Raw genomic sequence first — 13,916 nt, forward strand, 5'->3', positions numbered from 1 at the left:
CCGCGTGTTAACTGTCTCCAGAGTTCTTTCAGCTCCCATCATCTCTTTGGGTCCTTTTGCCAACTCTGAGGCAGAAGGAACAGGGATGCTTTTTCTCCTGTTTGATGGCTGAGTGACTTGCCCCAAGGTCACACGGCCGGAAAGGGACAGAGTCAGGGTTGTGGCCAAAAGCCCAGGCTACCCTTGCTGCACCCCACCACACTGCACTTACAGGCAAAGAGATGTGACTATTCTCAGGGTGCCCCTGGGGTTCCCTTGGGCATCCTTATAGAGGGAGACAGCGAGGATAGGACTATGGGGCTATGTCAACCCTCCCTACGTGCTGCCTTTCAGACCCCCACCAGCAAGCATTGTTTGAGCGCCCACTGTGTGCTCAGCCCCGGGCCCGACCTGACCTCCCCTTCTTTTCTCCCAAACGATAAAAAAGCAAATGACAGCATCTGTGCCAGGGCCACCATCAGATACTGCTCAGAGGCCCATGACCAACAGAAAATACATCTCTTGACCTCAGCCTCTCATTCTGGGAAACAGAACTTAACACTCATGAAGGGGTTTCATGTGCTGAATGATTGGTACAGAGCAGAAATGACATCAGCCAGCATCTCCCAAGGCGGTTTTGTGGGTGCTGGTTCTTCAAGATGTTACTAGGGGTTAAGCAAAAAGATGTGTTATAGCCAAATGAGTTTGGGAAACTCTGGGTTAAAGCCAAGCAAGTATCCTTCGTTGCTAAACTCCTCAGTGCCTTTGATAGCTGGCCTCACAAATCTAGAGATGGCAAGATTTCATCTCCAACGATGCTATCACAGTTCCCTATTTTTCAAATGAGGACTGAGATTCAGGGAAGTGCTCTGTCCAGGGTCATGCAGTGTGTCGGGGGCAGGGCCAGGGCTCATAGCCAGGTCAGCCTGAGCTCTGTCCCCTTATACTACCTTCCCTTAGAGGTGGCTGGCCGGAGAAGGGAGGATGCACCCAAGAAGTTTCCTTTGGAGGCTTCTCTTTGGCTGTGCGCTGCTCTCTGTCCTGATTAGGGCTTCCTCCTCTCGGCTAGGTGCCCCTGACATCCAGCAGTCCCCCACACTCACTGAATAGCTTGGGTTAAAGACATGTCCCCTCCAGTAGTCTACCCAGAATTGGAAAAACTCTCACCAGTTTTTCCCAGCCTCTAGACCTCCCTCCTAGAAAATCGAAGTAAAAGGAGGTACCTGACTCAGACCTCCTTCCTGCTGGCAGATCAAAGGCTCGTGGTCCAGCAAGAGGGGCGGTGAGGCCTCCGTCAATCCCTACAGCCATAAAAGTGTTATCACCAACTGCTGTGCTGTGCTCTGCGGCCCCCTACCTCCCAGGTAAGCCAGGGGTGAGCATGGGGAGAGGTCACAGGGCCTGGCCTGGCCAGTGGGGGGATAGCCCTGCGAGTCCACACCTCTCAGAGGTTCTGGAAGCAGCAGACCTCTCTTCACACCACAGAAGCCCTCTGTCCACCATCCCCTGCAGGGTGCACTCAAGGCATTTATCACACAAAAGAATTCTGTGTATTTTTTTTTTTTTTTTTGAGAGAGAGTGACAAAGCATGAGCAGGGGAGGAGCAGAGAGAGAGGAGACACAGAATCCGAAACAGGCTCCGGCCTCTGAGCTGTCAGCACAGAGCCCAACATGGGGCTCGAACTCACAAACCGTGAGATCATGACCCGAGCCAAAGTGGGACGTTTAACTCACTGAGCCACCCAGGCGCCCCAAATTCTGTGTAATTTTTAATCACATATGCTCATTGTAGAAAAACATAGAGTACAAAATCTTAAAAAGAAGAGTACTAACTATCACATGTAATCTTATTCCCCAGTGATCACCACAATTAATGTTTTGGCCACTCTTGGGCAACATTTCCCTTCCGGTGCTGGTGGCTGGACTGGGCGGGGTCTCCATCCTCCCTCCTGGTGGCGCCCTGAGGGTTCAGCCCTGCTGGGAAGTGCCCTTGTCTTCACACCAGGGGGCACCAGAGTGCCAGAACAGGAGCTCCACTGCAGTGGGCACTGCGGGACCCAGACCTTCCCCACACTGTCCCCGACTTCTCCTGCCTCCTATGAGTGTCATCCTTGCAGTGGGGGTGAGGGTAGGTCACAGTGGGAATCGCACTATTTCCAAATGCTCTTCCATCCTGCTTTTCCCCTCACCCACAGCCTGGCTTTGTGGCAGCCAGACCGAAAAATGGGCCAGTTTGAATTCACAGTGCATCAATCTGGTGGTCCAAAACCAGGTGTCCAGGGTGCAGAGAGGGCCCTTCTGGTTCCCTTGCTCTGGAAGGGAAGGGTCTTGAGCCCCCAGCTGGAGATCAGCTCCCCTTTCTGAGGCTTTCTAGGGCTGGGTCTTTTCTTGGCTGGAAAATGGACTCTGCCATCCAGCCCCAGGCCTGGACCGCTGGTGTTGGGCAGGGCCCTCATGTCCCCCCTTGTGTTTTGGAAGCCTCATTGACCGGAGGGGATTTGTGCAGTCAGACGCCGTGTTGCCCTCGCCCATCAGAAGCGATGAGCCAGCCTGCGGAGCCAAGCCTGACGCCAGCATGGTAGGAGGCCACCCCTGAACTGGGCTCGGTACTTGCCACCTGCTGGCTTGTCCACCCCTCCGCACTCACCTGCCGCCCTCCACACCTGCCGGGACCCTCCCCATTCCACCCAAGGGAAGCAGAGCCGCCAAAGACTCTTTCGTATTTATTTCCCACCCTGCGTGGCTTGCCCCGCACTTCCTTGGCTGTACCCTCTGCTCCCCAAACCCAGGTTCCCACAGCCTTGGGCCCTAGATCCCTGCAGCTGATCAGCGGCAGGAGTGACAGGAGAGAGAGAGGCCAGGGCCCCTGAGGCCGCGAGGGGACCATGCTGAGTCTCTGTGCCGGGGCGAGCCCTGTGTGAATGAGGGTGCGGACTGCGTGCGATACCTCCCAGGTGGAGGGGCCGGTGGGCTCTGCTCAGCTGGGGTCCTGGGGGTGAAGTGGGACCTAAGAGCATTTGGCTCTGGACAGCGGGCTGTGGGAGAGGATGCCTCCGTGGGCTGTTGTGGTTTGTGGGCTCCTTCATTCTTTTTGTGATGACCATTGTTCTTTCTTCCGTTCGTGTTTTTTCGTATGGCGTCGGCCAATAGGATGGAGCTGGGGTTCTAGATGGATAGGGCAGAGCTGGGGGTGGTGGGAGACAGCCTGTGTCAGAGAAGGCTGAACCAGCCAGCGAGGCACCCAAGACCTCGGCTCCTGCATGATTCCTGGGCAGCACGCTAGGAAGTGGGGGCCTTGCCTGCTCTCTACCCATGGAGGGTTCTCTAAGGGATCCCAGTCTGACCTCCCCGCCTCCCCACCTCTCTCCCAAGTCGGTTCTTGGGCTGGGTGGGTTATCCTCTTGCTGGCAATACTTGAAACGGGTTTATTAATGCTGGGTATTTTGCACAATTTTATAGACCTCTTTTCTACGTAGCATTTTTTAAGTGGAAGAAAAAACAGTCGGCCACATTGCTATCTGTGTAGTGCCAGGTTAAAGATTAGCAGAAAGCAAGTTGGGTTTTATAAATTTATAAGAGAACGTCTGGCTGTGAGTGAGTGTGTGTGCGTGTGTTCGCGTGTGCCCTTGTATGAATGCGGCTGGCTCCCGCTTCCCTACATCCCCTGGGCTGCCCCTCTCCCCGCCATCCCCCTCGGGTGTCAGCTGGCAGCAGCAAGGAGCGGCCTGAGCCACGGCAACAGGGAGCCTGTGCAGTGATCGCAAGAGACCTCTGGGTTCCCCGCTGCAGCTCAGCCCCCACCCTCCTATCTTCCCTTCCTCCTCGGACATCAGGAAGCCTGGGACCTGCCCAGACTGGCTGAGGCTGGGCGTGGTGGATGGGGTAATGGCTGTGGGGAGCGGCTGCCACTCTACAAGCCGCACACCCTCCTCCCGGCTCTGAGTATGGGACCTGGTGCCAGCGGCCAGAGAACAGGGACTCTCTGCCAGCTGGAGGACTCCATCCAGAGAAAAGGGAGGAAGGAGCAGGGTGGGCCGAGAAGCGAGTGAAGGTTGGCCTGCGTCTGGGCCCCAAAGTCAAAGGATGTCTCTTCTCTGCGGGGAACTGTAGTTTCTTGTCAAAGTAGATAGGAGATTGTTCTGTCTCCCTCCTTGGCCCTTCAAGTGGGCTGAAGCCCTTGGAAAGTGACCTAGGAAGTCCTCGCCTCTTGCCCTTCCTTGCTGCAGAAGCTAGTGGGTCACAGGCAGCTGAGAACTGGCAGCTGCAGGGGGTCCCCCCTGGGAGAAACAGCCTCGCCCCAGCGCCAGGACCCCGGGCCATGCTGCAGTGGCATTGGGAAGTGGGGAGGGGGCTGGCTAGAGGAGGGGAAGCCCCCTGCCTTTTATTTAAGCCAGTATTCTTTGTTCCTGCTTGTAATAAAATTTTCGTTTTTAAGAGTTGATTTGCTTTGGTTTGGTTTTTGTTTGCTCTTTCTTTGCTGAGGCTCCGACTGGCAGCCCTCTGTTCTTTCAGCCAAACTTGGTCTTTCCTGGGGAGACAGAAGGCAGGAAGGCCAGTGATGTGGCTAAGGGTCTCCTCTCCTGGCCGAGTCTGTCCTCTGGAGACTGAGCAAGGTGGCCCCCATAGGCATGTAAGAAGAGGCCATCCTGTCCCCTTTTTGTCCCCTCTACTTTCCCCTGCCTCCGGGATTTGGAGACCCCCAGGTTCTTTTTCCTTGCTGCCTTTTCACTCTGACCCCCAGTGACCGCTCAGCTAAGAAAATGTTTACGAGACCCTAGATTCCAATCTGCGAGCCGGAGCCTCCCTGGCCCCCAGCCCGCCTTGAGCAGCAGGGCCCCGCCAGACGACTCGTAACCCTGGCCCACCTCTCTGGTATCTCCCCCAGGAGGACACCTGTCAGGATTTTGCCATCTCCTGCACAGCCTGAGGGGAGCTAACAGGCCTCTTTGCAGAGGGTTAGCTGGTAAGACCGTGTCTCCCCTGTCGGCCAGCACCGCCTAGTCCCCTCACACGCCATCTCATCCCCATCGCATGCCTCGCCAACCCCATGGAGCCCATTCATCTGTCTGGTGTGTGGTGTGGTGTGTGTGCTGGCGGTGGTAGGGCCCCCAGGGCTCCCCTCTCCACCCCCCAAGCAGAAGGACGGGGGCATGAAGGCAGGGCTGAGGGCCCAGCCCTGCTCTGGACTGAGGAAGCAGCTCCCACTGGAGCAGGAGGTGAAGGGTGAGGTTGGGGAGGGGCGGCAGACCTGCTCGGAGGTGCTTGGGCCTGTTCTGGGGTGTCCTGGTGTGCAGGAGCCCTCAGTCACGAACACCTGTGTCCTGCTTTCCGTCCCCGCTGAGCTTCCCCTGACCGTGTCTCTGCTGCGTCGTCGTTGCCTGCTGCCCCAGCCGTGGCCCTCCCGCAGGGAAGAGGCAGGTGCCGGGAGAGCAGGCGGCACCCCCCCCGCAGGCCTCCTGTCTCCTCCCAGGTCCGCTAACCCTCTCTCTTCTCCTTCTTTGCTGTCCTGCGGGGATCTCCAGTGTGTGCAGGGGCTTAAGGACCTCCTGAGGACTGCTGCTCTCTGCCTCTCCAGGAGCGGCCTGAGGGGAGCCCGGCACCCGGCACCTCCACCTGCCTAACCTGTGGCCCACCTGCCACCGTCCGTGCCTACAGGGTCTGCCCCCAAGCCCGCCCCGCCCTTGTGCTCTCCAGAGCCCCCCACAGGGGGCGGGGGCTGGCCTTTCTGCCCCCACCCCCACTCCACGCCAGAGTGTAGAAAGCCATACCACAGCTGTCAGCACGGTGATACAATACGACGCTGAAACTCACCCCCGTCTCCACTCCCCTTCCCCTTCCCCTTCCCCAGATTTGTAAGGTGTCGAGACTCTTCAGGAATCTTGCCTTACAGCCTGCCCCCTCCCAGAGTCAGGCAGAGCCACCGTGGGGCTGAGCAGGAGCCTCTGGGGTGTTGGTGGTTGATGACGCTGCCGAACAAGTTTGGTGACTGTTCTAAGCACAACCGGTTTGACACTGTTCCCACGGCCCCCTCCGTCCCCACTACCCCAAGTAGGTGCGATGCCAGGAGGATGCTTGTACCCTTTGCTCCGGGCACTGAGGGATCGGGCTGGCTCCACAGCCCGGCGTTCTTCAGAGGAGCTAATGGAAACTGGGCCGGGCCTAGGAAGTCTGCTGAGCCCACGGCTGGGGGCTGCTTGTTTGCTGTCTGTACCTTTTTTAACCAAATAAAGGTTTCCCTCTTCTTGCCATATCCTTGGCTGTCTGGTGCCACCTTTCCTTCGGGGTCCGGGCATGAGGCCTGTGATGAGTGTGCAGAACATCTGGCTCGCCCCCACTGCCGGTTCTGTTCCAGTCGGTCAGTGCCCTTCTGGAGATTTAAAAAAGGCACAGCGAAGCCAGAAGTGACACGGGAGGAGTGGCCAATGTCCTCTTCACTCTGCCCTTCTAGAACTGGTCTCAGTGCCAGAGGCCTCCAGGCCTTAGGTGACCTCAGCTCTGAGAAGTCCAACCCAAGCAGAGACTGTCACCCCCTGAACTGCAAGCCCAGCCCAGGGTAGCCATGTCAAGGAGCCTTCCCTCTCCCCAGCAGCTGGCCCGCGTTGAGAGGCACACACAGTATGCTAAGAGCTAAAAAAAAAATAATGACAGCAGCCATTTAGCAAGGGCTAGCCAAGTGCCAGGCCCGTTTTCTCACCTAAAGCTATGAGAGAGGTGATGTCAGCCTTTTTACAGAGGAGGGAACTGAGGCTCAAGGAAGGCACAGCAGTTGCCAAGGTTCTCCCGAAGCTGATAAAGCAGCAAATCTAGGATTTGGACCCCATCTCTGCCCCAACCCCTGACCATTCTGCACTACCCAAGGAATGAATAGGGCTGCTTGGGGAGGAGGGGATCTCAGAAGGAGAAACCCAATTACAAGATGTTACCCGTAGCCATCAGAGATGATCTGTACTGGCCTTCCTGTACTGATGGGGAAACTGAGGCTCAGGGGCAGGAAGGGACCTGTCCGAGACCTTATAACAGGTGGGATGCAGTCCCACAGCCTGACCTCATTCCATTCTTCCGCAAACCCCACACTATGTCCTAGACTGGACTGGTCTAGATGTGGGATACTCTAAACAACAGTGCCTGGAGGAGAAAAGGACTCAGGACAGCTGAGTCACTTAAAACTAATCTAATATTTCCTCCCAAAGGCAACTAGTAGAGTGAGCTCTTGTCTGGATAACTGAACTCTTACTTACAACTAACCAGCGGGAGAGGTACCATAGCTTCCTCCAGTTACTTGATCATTCCAAGACTCAACAACATTTTGTAGGAAGTTCCTTCTGGAATCTAACCAGAGTCCCTCCTGCTGCATTTGGAGCCCTGTCCTCTGTTCTCAGTGGAGATGGATAGCAACCGGTTGCTGCCTTCTCTGTGCCACAACCCTCCGAAGCCCGTGATTACCAGCTAAGGGCTGGACCAGAGCCTTGAACCTGCTGGCAGGTTGGATGCTATATGGAAGGATGGGGAGGTAGCAGGCAAGATGAGGAATGCCCCCTGGGGCCGAGGCCCCAGCTCCTGTCCTGCTGACTCAGGAGGCTGACAGTGGAACTCAGTGCCCTGCTGGGGCCTGCCGCCTCCTGCCTGCCTGGGCTTCTGGACTTGGGAAACGGAGGCCTGGAGGCAAAGGGAGGTGTCTGAGACAGGAACTGAGTCAGGATCGACAGGCCAGAGCGGGCAGGAGGTGTTAGGCAGCCTGGCTCCCAGATTCACCCCTAAGCTTCAGCAGGGGAGGGGGAAGAGTGAAGAGTTTTCTCTTCCCTCTTCTCGTTTCTGGGTTTCTGGCTGGGCCGAAGGGCTGGGGCTTGTGGTGTGAACCACCACCAGGTCCCTTGGCTTGAGTGATAGGAAGAGAATGCTGCCTCCCTAGAGACAGAGCAACTCCAAAATGCTTAGGCCTGCCAGGCCGTGCCTTCCAGGTTTCTGGTGTTCTGGGATCTCCAGTTTCCTCCCTCCCCCTCCCAGGACTTGGGAAAGCCTGGGCTGGATGACTAGTGCGAAGGACGGTCCTAGAGAGCCTAAGGACAGTCCTAGAGAGCCTAGGGCCTGCTTAGGCCAGAGGAATGTCTGGCGGGGAGGGAGGAGGCCTTGCTGAGGGAGCGCAATTGACCATTCACCTGTCTTCTCTCCCCCAGGGACACTCGGCTGAGGCTTGGTTTGAGACCCTTTCTCATGTCAGAACCCCCAGCTCCATGTTAGTGTTTTGAGTGTATGTGATTATAATAGGATTGGTTGGATTTTTTTCACATGGTAATAATGGTTACCATTCACTCTATTAAGTGCTTTCCATCAACTCATTTAATCCTCACGACAAGCCCCATTTTACACTTACGAAGATGGAGACTTATAGAGGTTAAGTCACTCGGTCAAGGTCCTAACAGCTTCCAAAAATTGAGCCCAGGCAGTCTGATTCCAACGACACTAGGCTATTCTGTGTCTCGTAGAAAAATAATACATATCTATCATTGAAGAGAATAGGGAAATCAAAAGGAAATAAATCACTCAGAATACCACTACCTAAAGATATGCTCTATTAAACTAGTTATCTTAGTGCATTTCCTTTCCATCATTTTCTGTCTCGGGGATCCAATCTGAGCCGAGTCTTAGGGATGGCAAGCCTAAAATCCCTTCTGCTTCCTTGGAAAACGTGTAGCATCAGCCCAGGCATGTTCCTACTTTTTCTTCAAAGAGACAGATCTCATCTTTGGGCCTCAGAGTTCTGGCCTAAGCCTGCCTCCAGGAGGGGAAGGTGGGTATTCGGGCACCAAGAGGAACTAGGGAGGAACAGGCCTATGAAATGGTCCTGGCTCAAAGATTAAGCTGGCTGGATCCCAGTGAGGGGAGCCCCACCCCTGAGCCCCATCGGAGCTTTGGCTAGGGGTGGGGCAGGTAAGTAGGAACCCACCCTCACAGGCACAGCCAACACCTTTAGGTGAAACTCCTGGCTGAATGAGGACAGCATCCCAGCAAACAGGGACAGAAGGTTGGCCAGAAAGAAGTCTCCCATCTCTGAGGCCTCTGCCAGGGGTCAGAGGGAGGGCCATAGTCAAACGGAAGGGACAGGGACATTTCTGAGAGGCAGGCTGGGGATTTCTACCCCCTAAAACAAAATGGTATGTGTCACCACCACCTTCTTTTTTCTTGGTCCTGTCTCTCTCCCCAGGTGCTAGTGTCCCCCCCCCCCCCCCCGGGGAACCAAATTGGACTGAGCACCCAAGTGGCCTGCTTCCCAGCCTCTTACAGAGGGCAGGCTGAGTCAGTCAGGAGAGCTGGGCCCCCACCCTGTGTGAACCCCACTGATACATGATGGCAGGCGGCTTGGAGGGGGTAGGTGACCTGGCGTGGAGAGCCAGAGGGTAGGTCCTCAAACAAGTGGCAACAGGCCACCAAGTTGAAAGGGAAAATTGTGCTGTGATGGGGAAGGTGTCCAACAAACCTACCAGGTGATTAATTACAAAGGCTGGGCTGGAGCGTCAGGGGCCGCTCGTTAAACACCTCATTAAGTGGCACCCTGAAAGATGCCACCTGTGCATTCTGGGAACTCAGCGGGAACCCTGGGGGGCAGTGATGACCAGGGGATAGCGCCATCTCAGGCCGACTCTGGAAGAAGCGTGGATCTCACTTCTAAATACAGCCTGGAGCTCACAAGTCAGAGGCCTCGAGGAGAGAAGCCAAAGGAAGTAGGATGCTGGGGACTTAGTAGCTGTGTGACCCTGAGCAAATCTCATACTTCTCTGAGCCTTAGCATTCCCATCTCTAAAGTGGGAGTAATAGTCACAGTCTGGCCCATCTCACAGAGACACGGTAGGGATTAAATTCAATCGTGAAGGTGCTTGGGAAACCACAGCCCTACCTAAACGTAATTAGCTCCCCTGAAGCAAGGCTTGGGAGCGGCCAGGCTCAGGCTTCTAGCCTGGCCCAGCCAGGCTTCTAGACAGGCTGAAGCGGTCCGTTGGTTGGAGAACCCTCAGCCCCTGGAAGAACACCAGGAAGGAAGATCTGATTTGAGAAAGTGGGGCCGCTCTGTGGGCACCCATGTAAATCGAAGCCCTGAACAAGAGGGGGCAGCCTGGAGCCTGGAAAGGTGTCTGTGCAGGTGGGGCCGGATTTCTCCTGCTGACTGCCTTGATGACTCACCCCACATCTTAGCCTTTTACCTTTAAGGAAGAGCCGGAAAGGGTGTGGGGAGAAGAGAAGAGAAGCGGGAGGCAGGTCCGGGCCCCAGCCCCGCCCTCTGTCCCTCCCCACCCTTCTCCGAGGCCAGGCCACCCAGCCAAAAGGCAGGCAGACAGCAGGAGAGGCACAGAATCCGGCATTGGTTTCGAGGCAGCCAGTTAGCCCGCCGCCTGTGTCTGTCGCCAGAGCCATGGAGAGAGCCAGTCTGATCCAGAAGGCCAAGTTGGCAGAGCAGGCCGAACGCTACGAGGACATGGCAGCCTTCATGAAGAGCGCCGTGGAAAAGGGCGAGGAGCTATCCTGCGAAGAGCGAAACCTGCTCTCAGTGGCCTACAAGAATGTGGTGGGCGGCCAGAGGGCTGCCTGGAGGGTCCTGTCCAGTATCGAGCAGAAAGGCAACGAGGAGAGCTCGGAAGAGAAGGGCCCGGAGGTGCGAGAGTACCGGGAGAAGGTGGAGACTGAGCTCCGGGGCGTGTGTGACACAGTGCTGGGCCTGCTGGACACCCACCTCATCAAGGAGGCCGGTGACGCCGAGAGTCGGGTCTTCTACCTGAAAATGAAGGGTGACTACTACCGCTACCTGGCTGAGGTGGCCACTGGTGACGACAAGAAGCGCATCATTGACTCGGCCCGGTCCGCCTACCAGGAGGCCATGGACATCAGCAAGAAGGAGATGCCGCCCACCAACCCCATCCGCCTGGGCCTGGCGCTGAACTTTTCAGTCTTCCACTACGAGATCGCCAACAGCCCCGAGGAGGCCATCTCGCTGGCCAAGACCACCTTCGACGAGGCCATGGCTGACCTGCACACCCTCAGCGAGGACTCCTACAAAGACAGCACCCTCATCATGCAGCTGCTGCGAGACAACCTGACGCTGTGGACGGCCGACAACGCCGGGGAGGAGGGGGGCGAGGCTCCCGAGGAACCCCAGGGCTGAGCCGCGCCCGCCCCCTCCCTGCCGCGCCCCTGCCCTCTCCAGCGCCCCCGCCCGTGGCAGAGAGGACTAGTACGGGGTGGGAGGCCCGACCCTTCTCCCCGGATGCTCTGCTCCCCGGCTCACAAGAGCTCCGAGAGAGGGACCAGCAGAGCGGAGGCCAGCTGGAGCCAGGGGGACCCCTCTTCCTGCGGCCGTCGATGCTCCTCACCAGCGGTCAGCCCACCCACCCCTGCTCTCTGCGCCCCTCCTCCACCCCTCCCACCGCCAACCGGGCCACCTCTTCCCCCACCCCCGCCTCTCTCCCGCCCCCTGTTGCCTCTGAATCTTAGGAATTGAGGAGTGTCCCACCCTTGTGGCTGAGAGCTGGACTGTGTGGAGATGAGTGTGTGTGTGTGTGTGTGTGTGTGAGAGAGAGAGAGAGAGCGAGAGCGAGTGAGAGAGAGCGCAAGACCCAGGATGAGAGGGAAAGTGTGTCTGCTGGGTGTGACCATGTTTCAATAAAGTTCCCCTGTGACACTCCTCCTGTCTCTTCCAGTTATTGGCGGAGGGGTGGGACAGGGATTGGCTTCTGATTTACAGAGACCTTGACTTTTGCTTCTTGACCTCTCAAGGGGCTGGCTCGGTGATTCCAGGTGAGAGGCTGGTGCCAATCGTGGGGGAGGGGGCGGGGTGGGGGGGGAGACTGTTCAGCTCTCCATCACGGTGACCCCCAACAAACCGGTCTGGTCCCGGGAGGGTCAGGCGAGCGCAAAGGCGGCTCTGAGGCTGCTCGGCCCCGGCCGCAGGGCGGGAGGCTTCAGATCTCAGACCTGCGGGGGACAGGAAAGCAGGGAGTCAGCGCCGCAAGGAAAGGCTGTAGTGAGCGGCAGTGCGCACCCTAGATTTGCAAGGGAGGAACAGTCCCATCAGGGGCTCGGGTCTGAGAGGAGGGGAGCACAATCTGGGCAGGGGCATGACGCCATTAAAAGCCCACATCCGAGGAGAGGGGAATGCCCGCCCCCGTGCTCGGACCAGGGGGCGACCTGAAACGGGCGGGCGAGGAGGAGCCGCGAGCTGGGTGGGCAGGGCCGCGGGGAACCGAGGCCCGCCCAGGCCATCCCTGTTGGCCGCTTCCGCTCCCGGCTCCAGCACGCCGCGACCTGCGGCCGCCTGGCTCGCTCCAGCCTTCGCAGCCCCGGGCTGGAGGCGGGCCCCAGGCCGCTGCAGTCCAATCTCGACGGAAAGCCGCTCAGGGTACCGCCCCTGGGGCCCGACTGGCCAATGGGGGAGAGAGCGGCGAAACGAGCGCGGGGCGTCTTCCCGCCACCCGGCCCGCCCCGCCGGCGTCGCGACGCGCAGCGGGACTGAGGGGCCCCCGCCACCCGCCAAGGGCCAGGGGCGGTGCTTTGCCGGTTTCACCCAGACAAGTTGCCACCCGCCCGGCCCGAGAGCTCCGCATCCTCAGAGCAGCGGGACGGGGAGGGGCCGTGCGGAAAAAGCAGTCCCCGCCCTTTGAGTCATCTGCTCTACCGGGCGGTGGTGCCCGGGCCTGGCCGGGCGGGCAGGGTCGGCAGCCCTGCCACCAAGGCGTCCCCACTACACTCCAGCATCCAGGCAGCCCTGAACCGACGGGCTTGGATTGTGTCCATGACTGGCTGTGCGACTTTGATAAAGCTATACATCCCCTGGGTCTCAGTTTCCCCTTCAGTATCAAAGGGCTTGGGCAAAAGTCTAACAAACTGTGATGTCAAAACTGCCTGGGTTTGAATCCCAGCCCTTCTCGGTCAAGGCTCTGAACATTGCGTGTGTTTGTGCCCTCGTTTATAAAGTGGGGTTAAAAAACAGTACCTTCCTCTTTTCATTTTTTAAAAATGTTTATTTATTTTTGAGAGAGAGAGAGCGAGCGAGCACTAGTGGGGAAGGGGCAGAGAGAGAGGGAGACACAGAATCCGAAGCAGGCTCCAGGCTCTGAGCTGTCCGCACGGAGCCCGACGGAGGGCTCGAAACTCACAAACCATGAGATCATGACCTGAGCAGAAATCGGAGGCTTAACCGACTGAGCCACCTAGGTGCCCCTAAAAAATAGTACCTTCCTCTAAGAGTTGCTATGAAGCTTGAGAAGATACGGGCACACATAGTAGCCCATAGTGCATGTTTAATACACGTTAGCTATTATGAATCCTTCCAGCATCAGTAGTCGAGGATTTATCCATTTCTGTGCCAATAATCAGCCCCCGTCCTGAGGAGCACCTTTACTGCCAAAGCTGACCTGCATGCTCACCGGTCCACCTGAGACAGGGTCCTGACATCAAGTGGTCACTGCTTCCCCTGGCGAAATGGGATCTCGGTCCAGCCTCATCAGATTCCCCAGAGTCCAAATTTGGTCACAACCAGGGGACTTGAAATTGAAGGCTTTTGTCAGAGATACTAATTCTACAGGGGAAGCTGGCAGGACCACTCCTGCTGCCTTCTAAATCGCCTGCATTCTCCTCTCCTTTCCTGGAAGGGTGTAGGGTTTCAAGGTTCCAAAGCAGGCAGAGATTCCGGGCTAGGGCAAATGACTCTCCCTCGGCTCTGGAAGTGACCCAGTTTCTCTTACCAGGCAGGTCTGGTGACTTTCTCTTAATGGGGTAGGTCCTGGGAAAGGTACTTCTTTCTTCTTTTCTCTCAGCCTCTGACTTTTGCCTCTCCCCTCTATACCACTCATGGTTGCCCTATATCGGGAAAGAAATGAGCCACCCTGAGGTAGTGTGTTGGTGCTGACAGATTTCAAAAGCAGATGCTGTGGGTTGGAATATCACCAAAT

At 57.2% G+C, this 13,916-nt stretch overlaps 2 protein-coding genes across 5 annotated transcripts in view; both read left to right on the top strand.

Annotated features, from left to right (window-relative positions):
• ZDHHC18 (zinc finger DHHC-type palmitoyltransferase 18) overlaps window positions 1-10,156 on the top strand; it is a 33,261-nt gene extending 23,105 nt beyond the window's left edge. The window contains exons 7-10 of one of the 4 annotated variants that reach the window (XM_045476214.1): window positions 1,231-1,343; window positions 2,458-2,557; window positions 4,865-4,942; window positions 5,502-6,229. In XM_045476214.1, coding sequence (XP_045332170.1) covers window positions 1,231-1,343; window positions 2,458-2,557; window positions 4,865-4,906 — 255 coding nt within the window. In that variant the 3' untranslated portion in view covers window positions 4,907-4,942; window positions 5,502-6,229. Of the gene's footprint in view, window positions 1-1,230; window positions 1,344-2,457; window positions 4,419-4,864; window positions 4,943-5,501; window positions 6,230-9,181 lie in introns of those variants that run through there. The other 3 variants (XM_045476212.1, XM_045476213.1, XM_045476216.1) reach the window with 3 other exon arrangements.
• Window positions 10,157-10,275: 119 nt separating this feature from the next.
• On the top strand, window positions 10,276-11,650 carry SFN (stratifin). The gene has a single exon (XM_045476219.1). The coding sequence runs from the start codon at window positions 10,385-10,387 to the stop codon at window positions 11,129-11,131; it is 747 nt and encodes a 248-aa protein (XP_045332175.1). The 5' UTR covers window positions 10,276-10,384; the 3' UTR covers window positions 11,132-11,650.
• Window positions 11,651-13,916: the final 2,266 nt, after the last annotated feature.

Source organism: Leopardus geoffroyi, chromosome C1, assembly GCF_018350155.1.
Source record: "Leopardus geoffroyi isolate Oge1 chromosome C1, O.geoffroyi_Oge1_pat1.0, whole genome shotgun sequence".
In the NCBI taxonomy this organism is placed as follows: domain Eukaryota; kingdom Metazoa; phylum Chordata; class Mammalia; order Carnivora; family Felidae; genus Leopardus; species Leopardus geoffroyi.

Excerpts from the sequence above, each read along its gene's own strand:
- SFN (XM_045476219.1), top strand. The coding sequence starts at position 10,385 with ATGGAGAGAGCCAGTCTGATCCAGAAGGCCAAGTTGGCAGAGCAGGCC.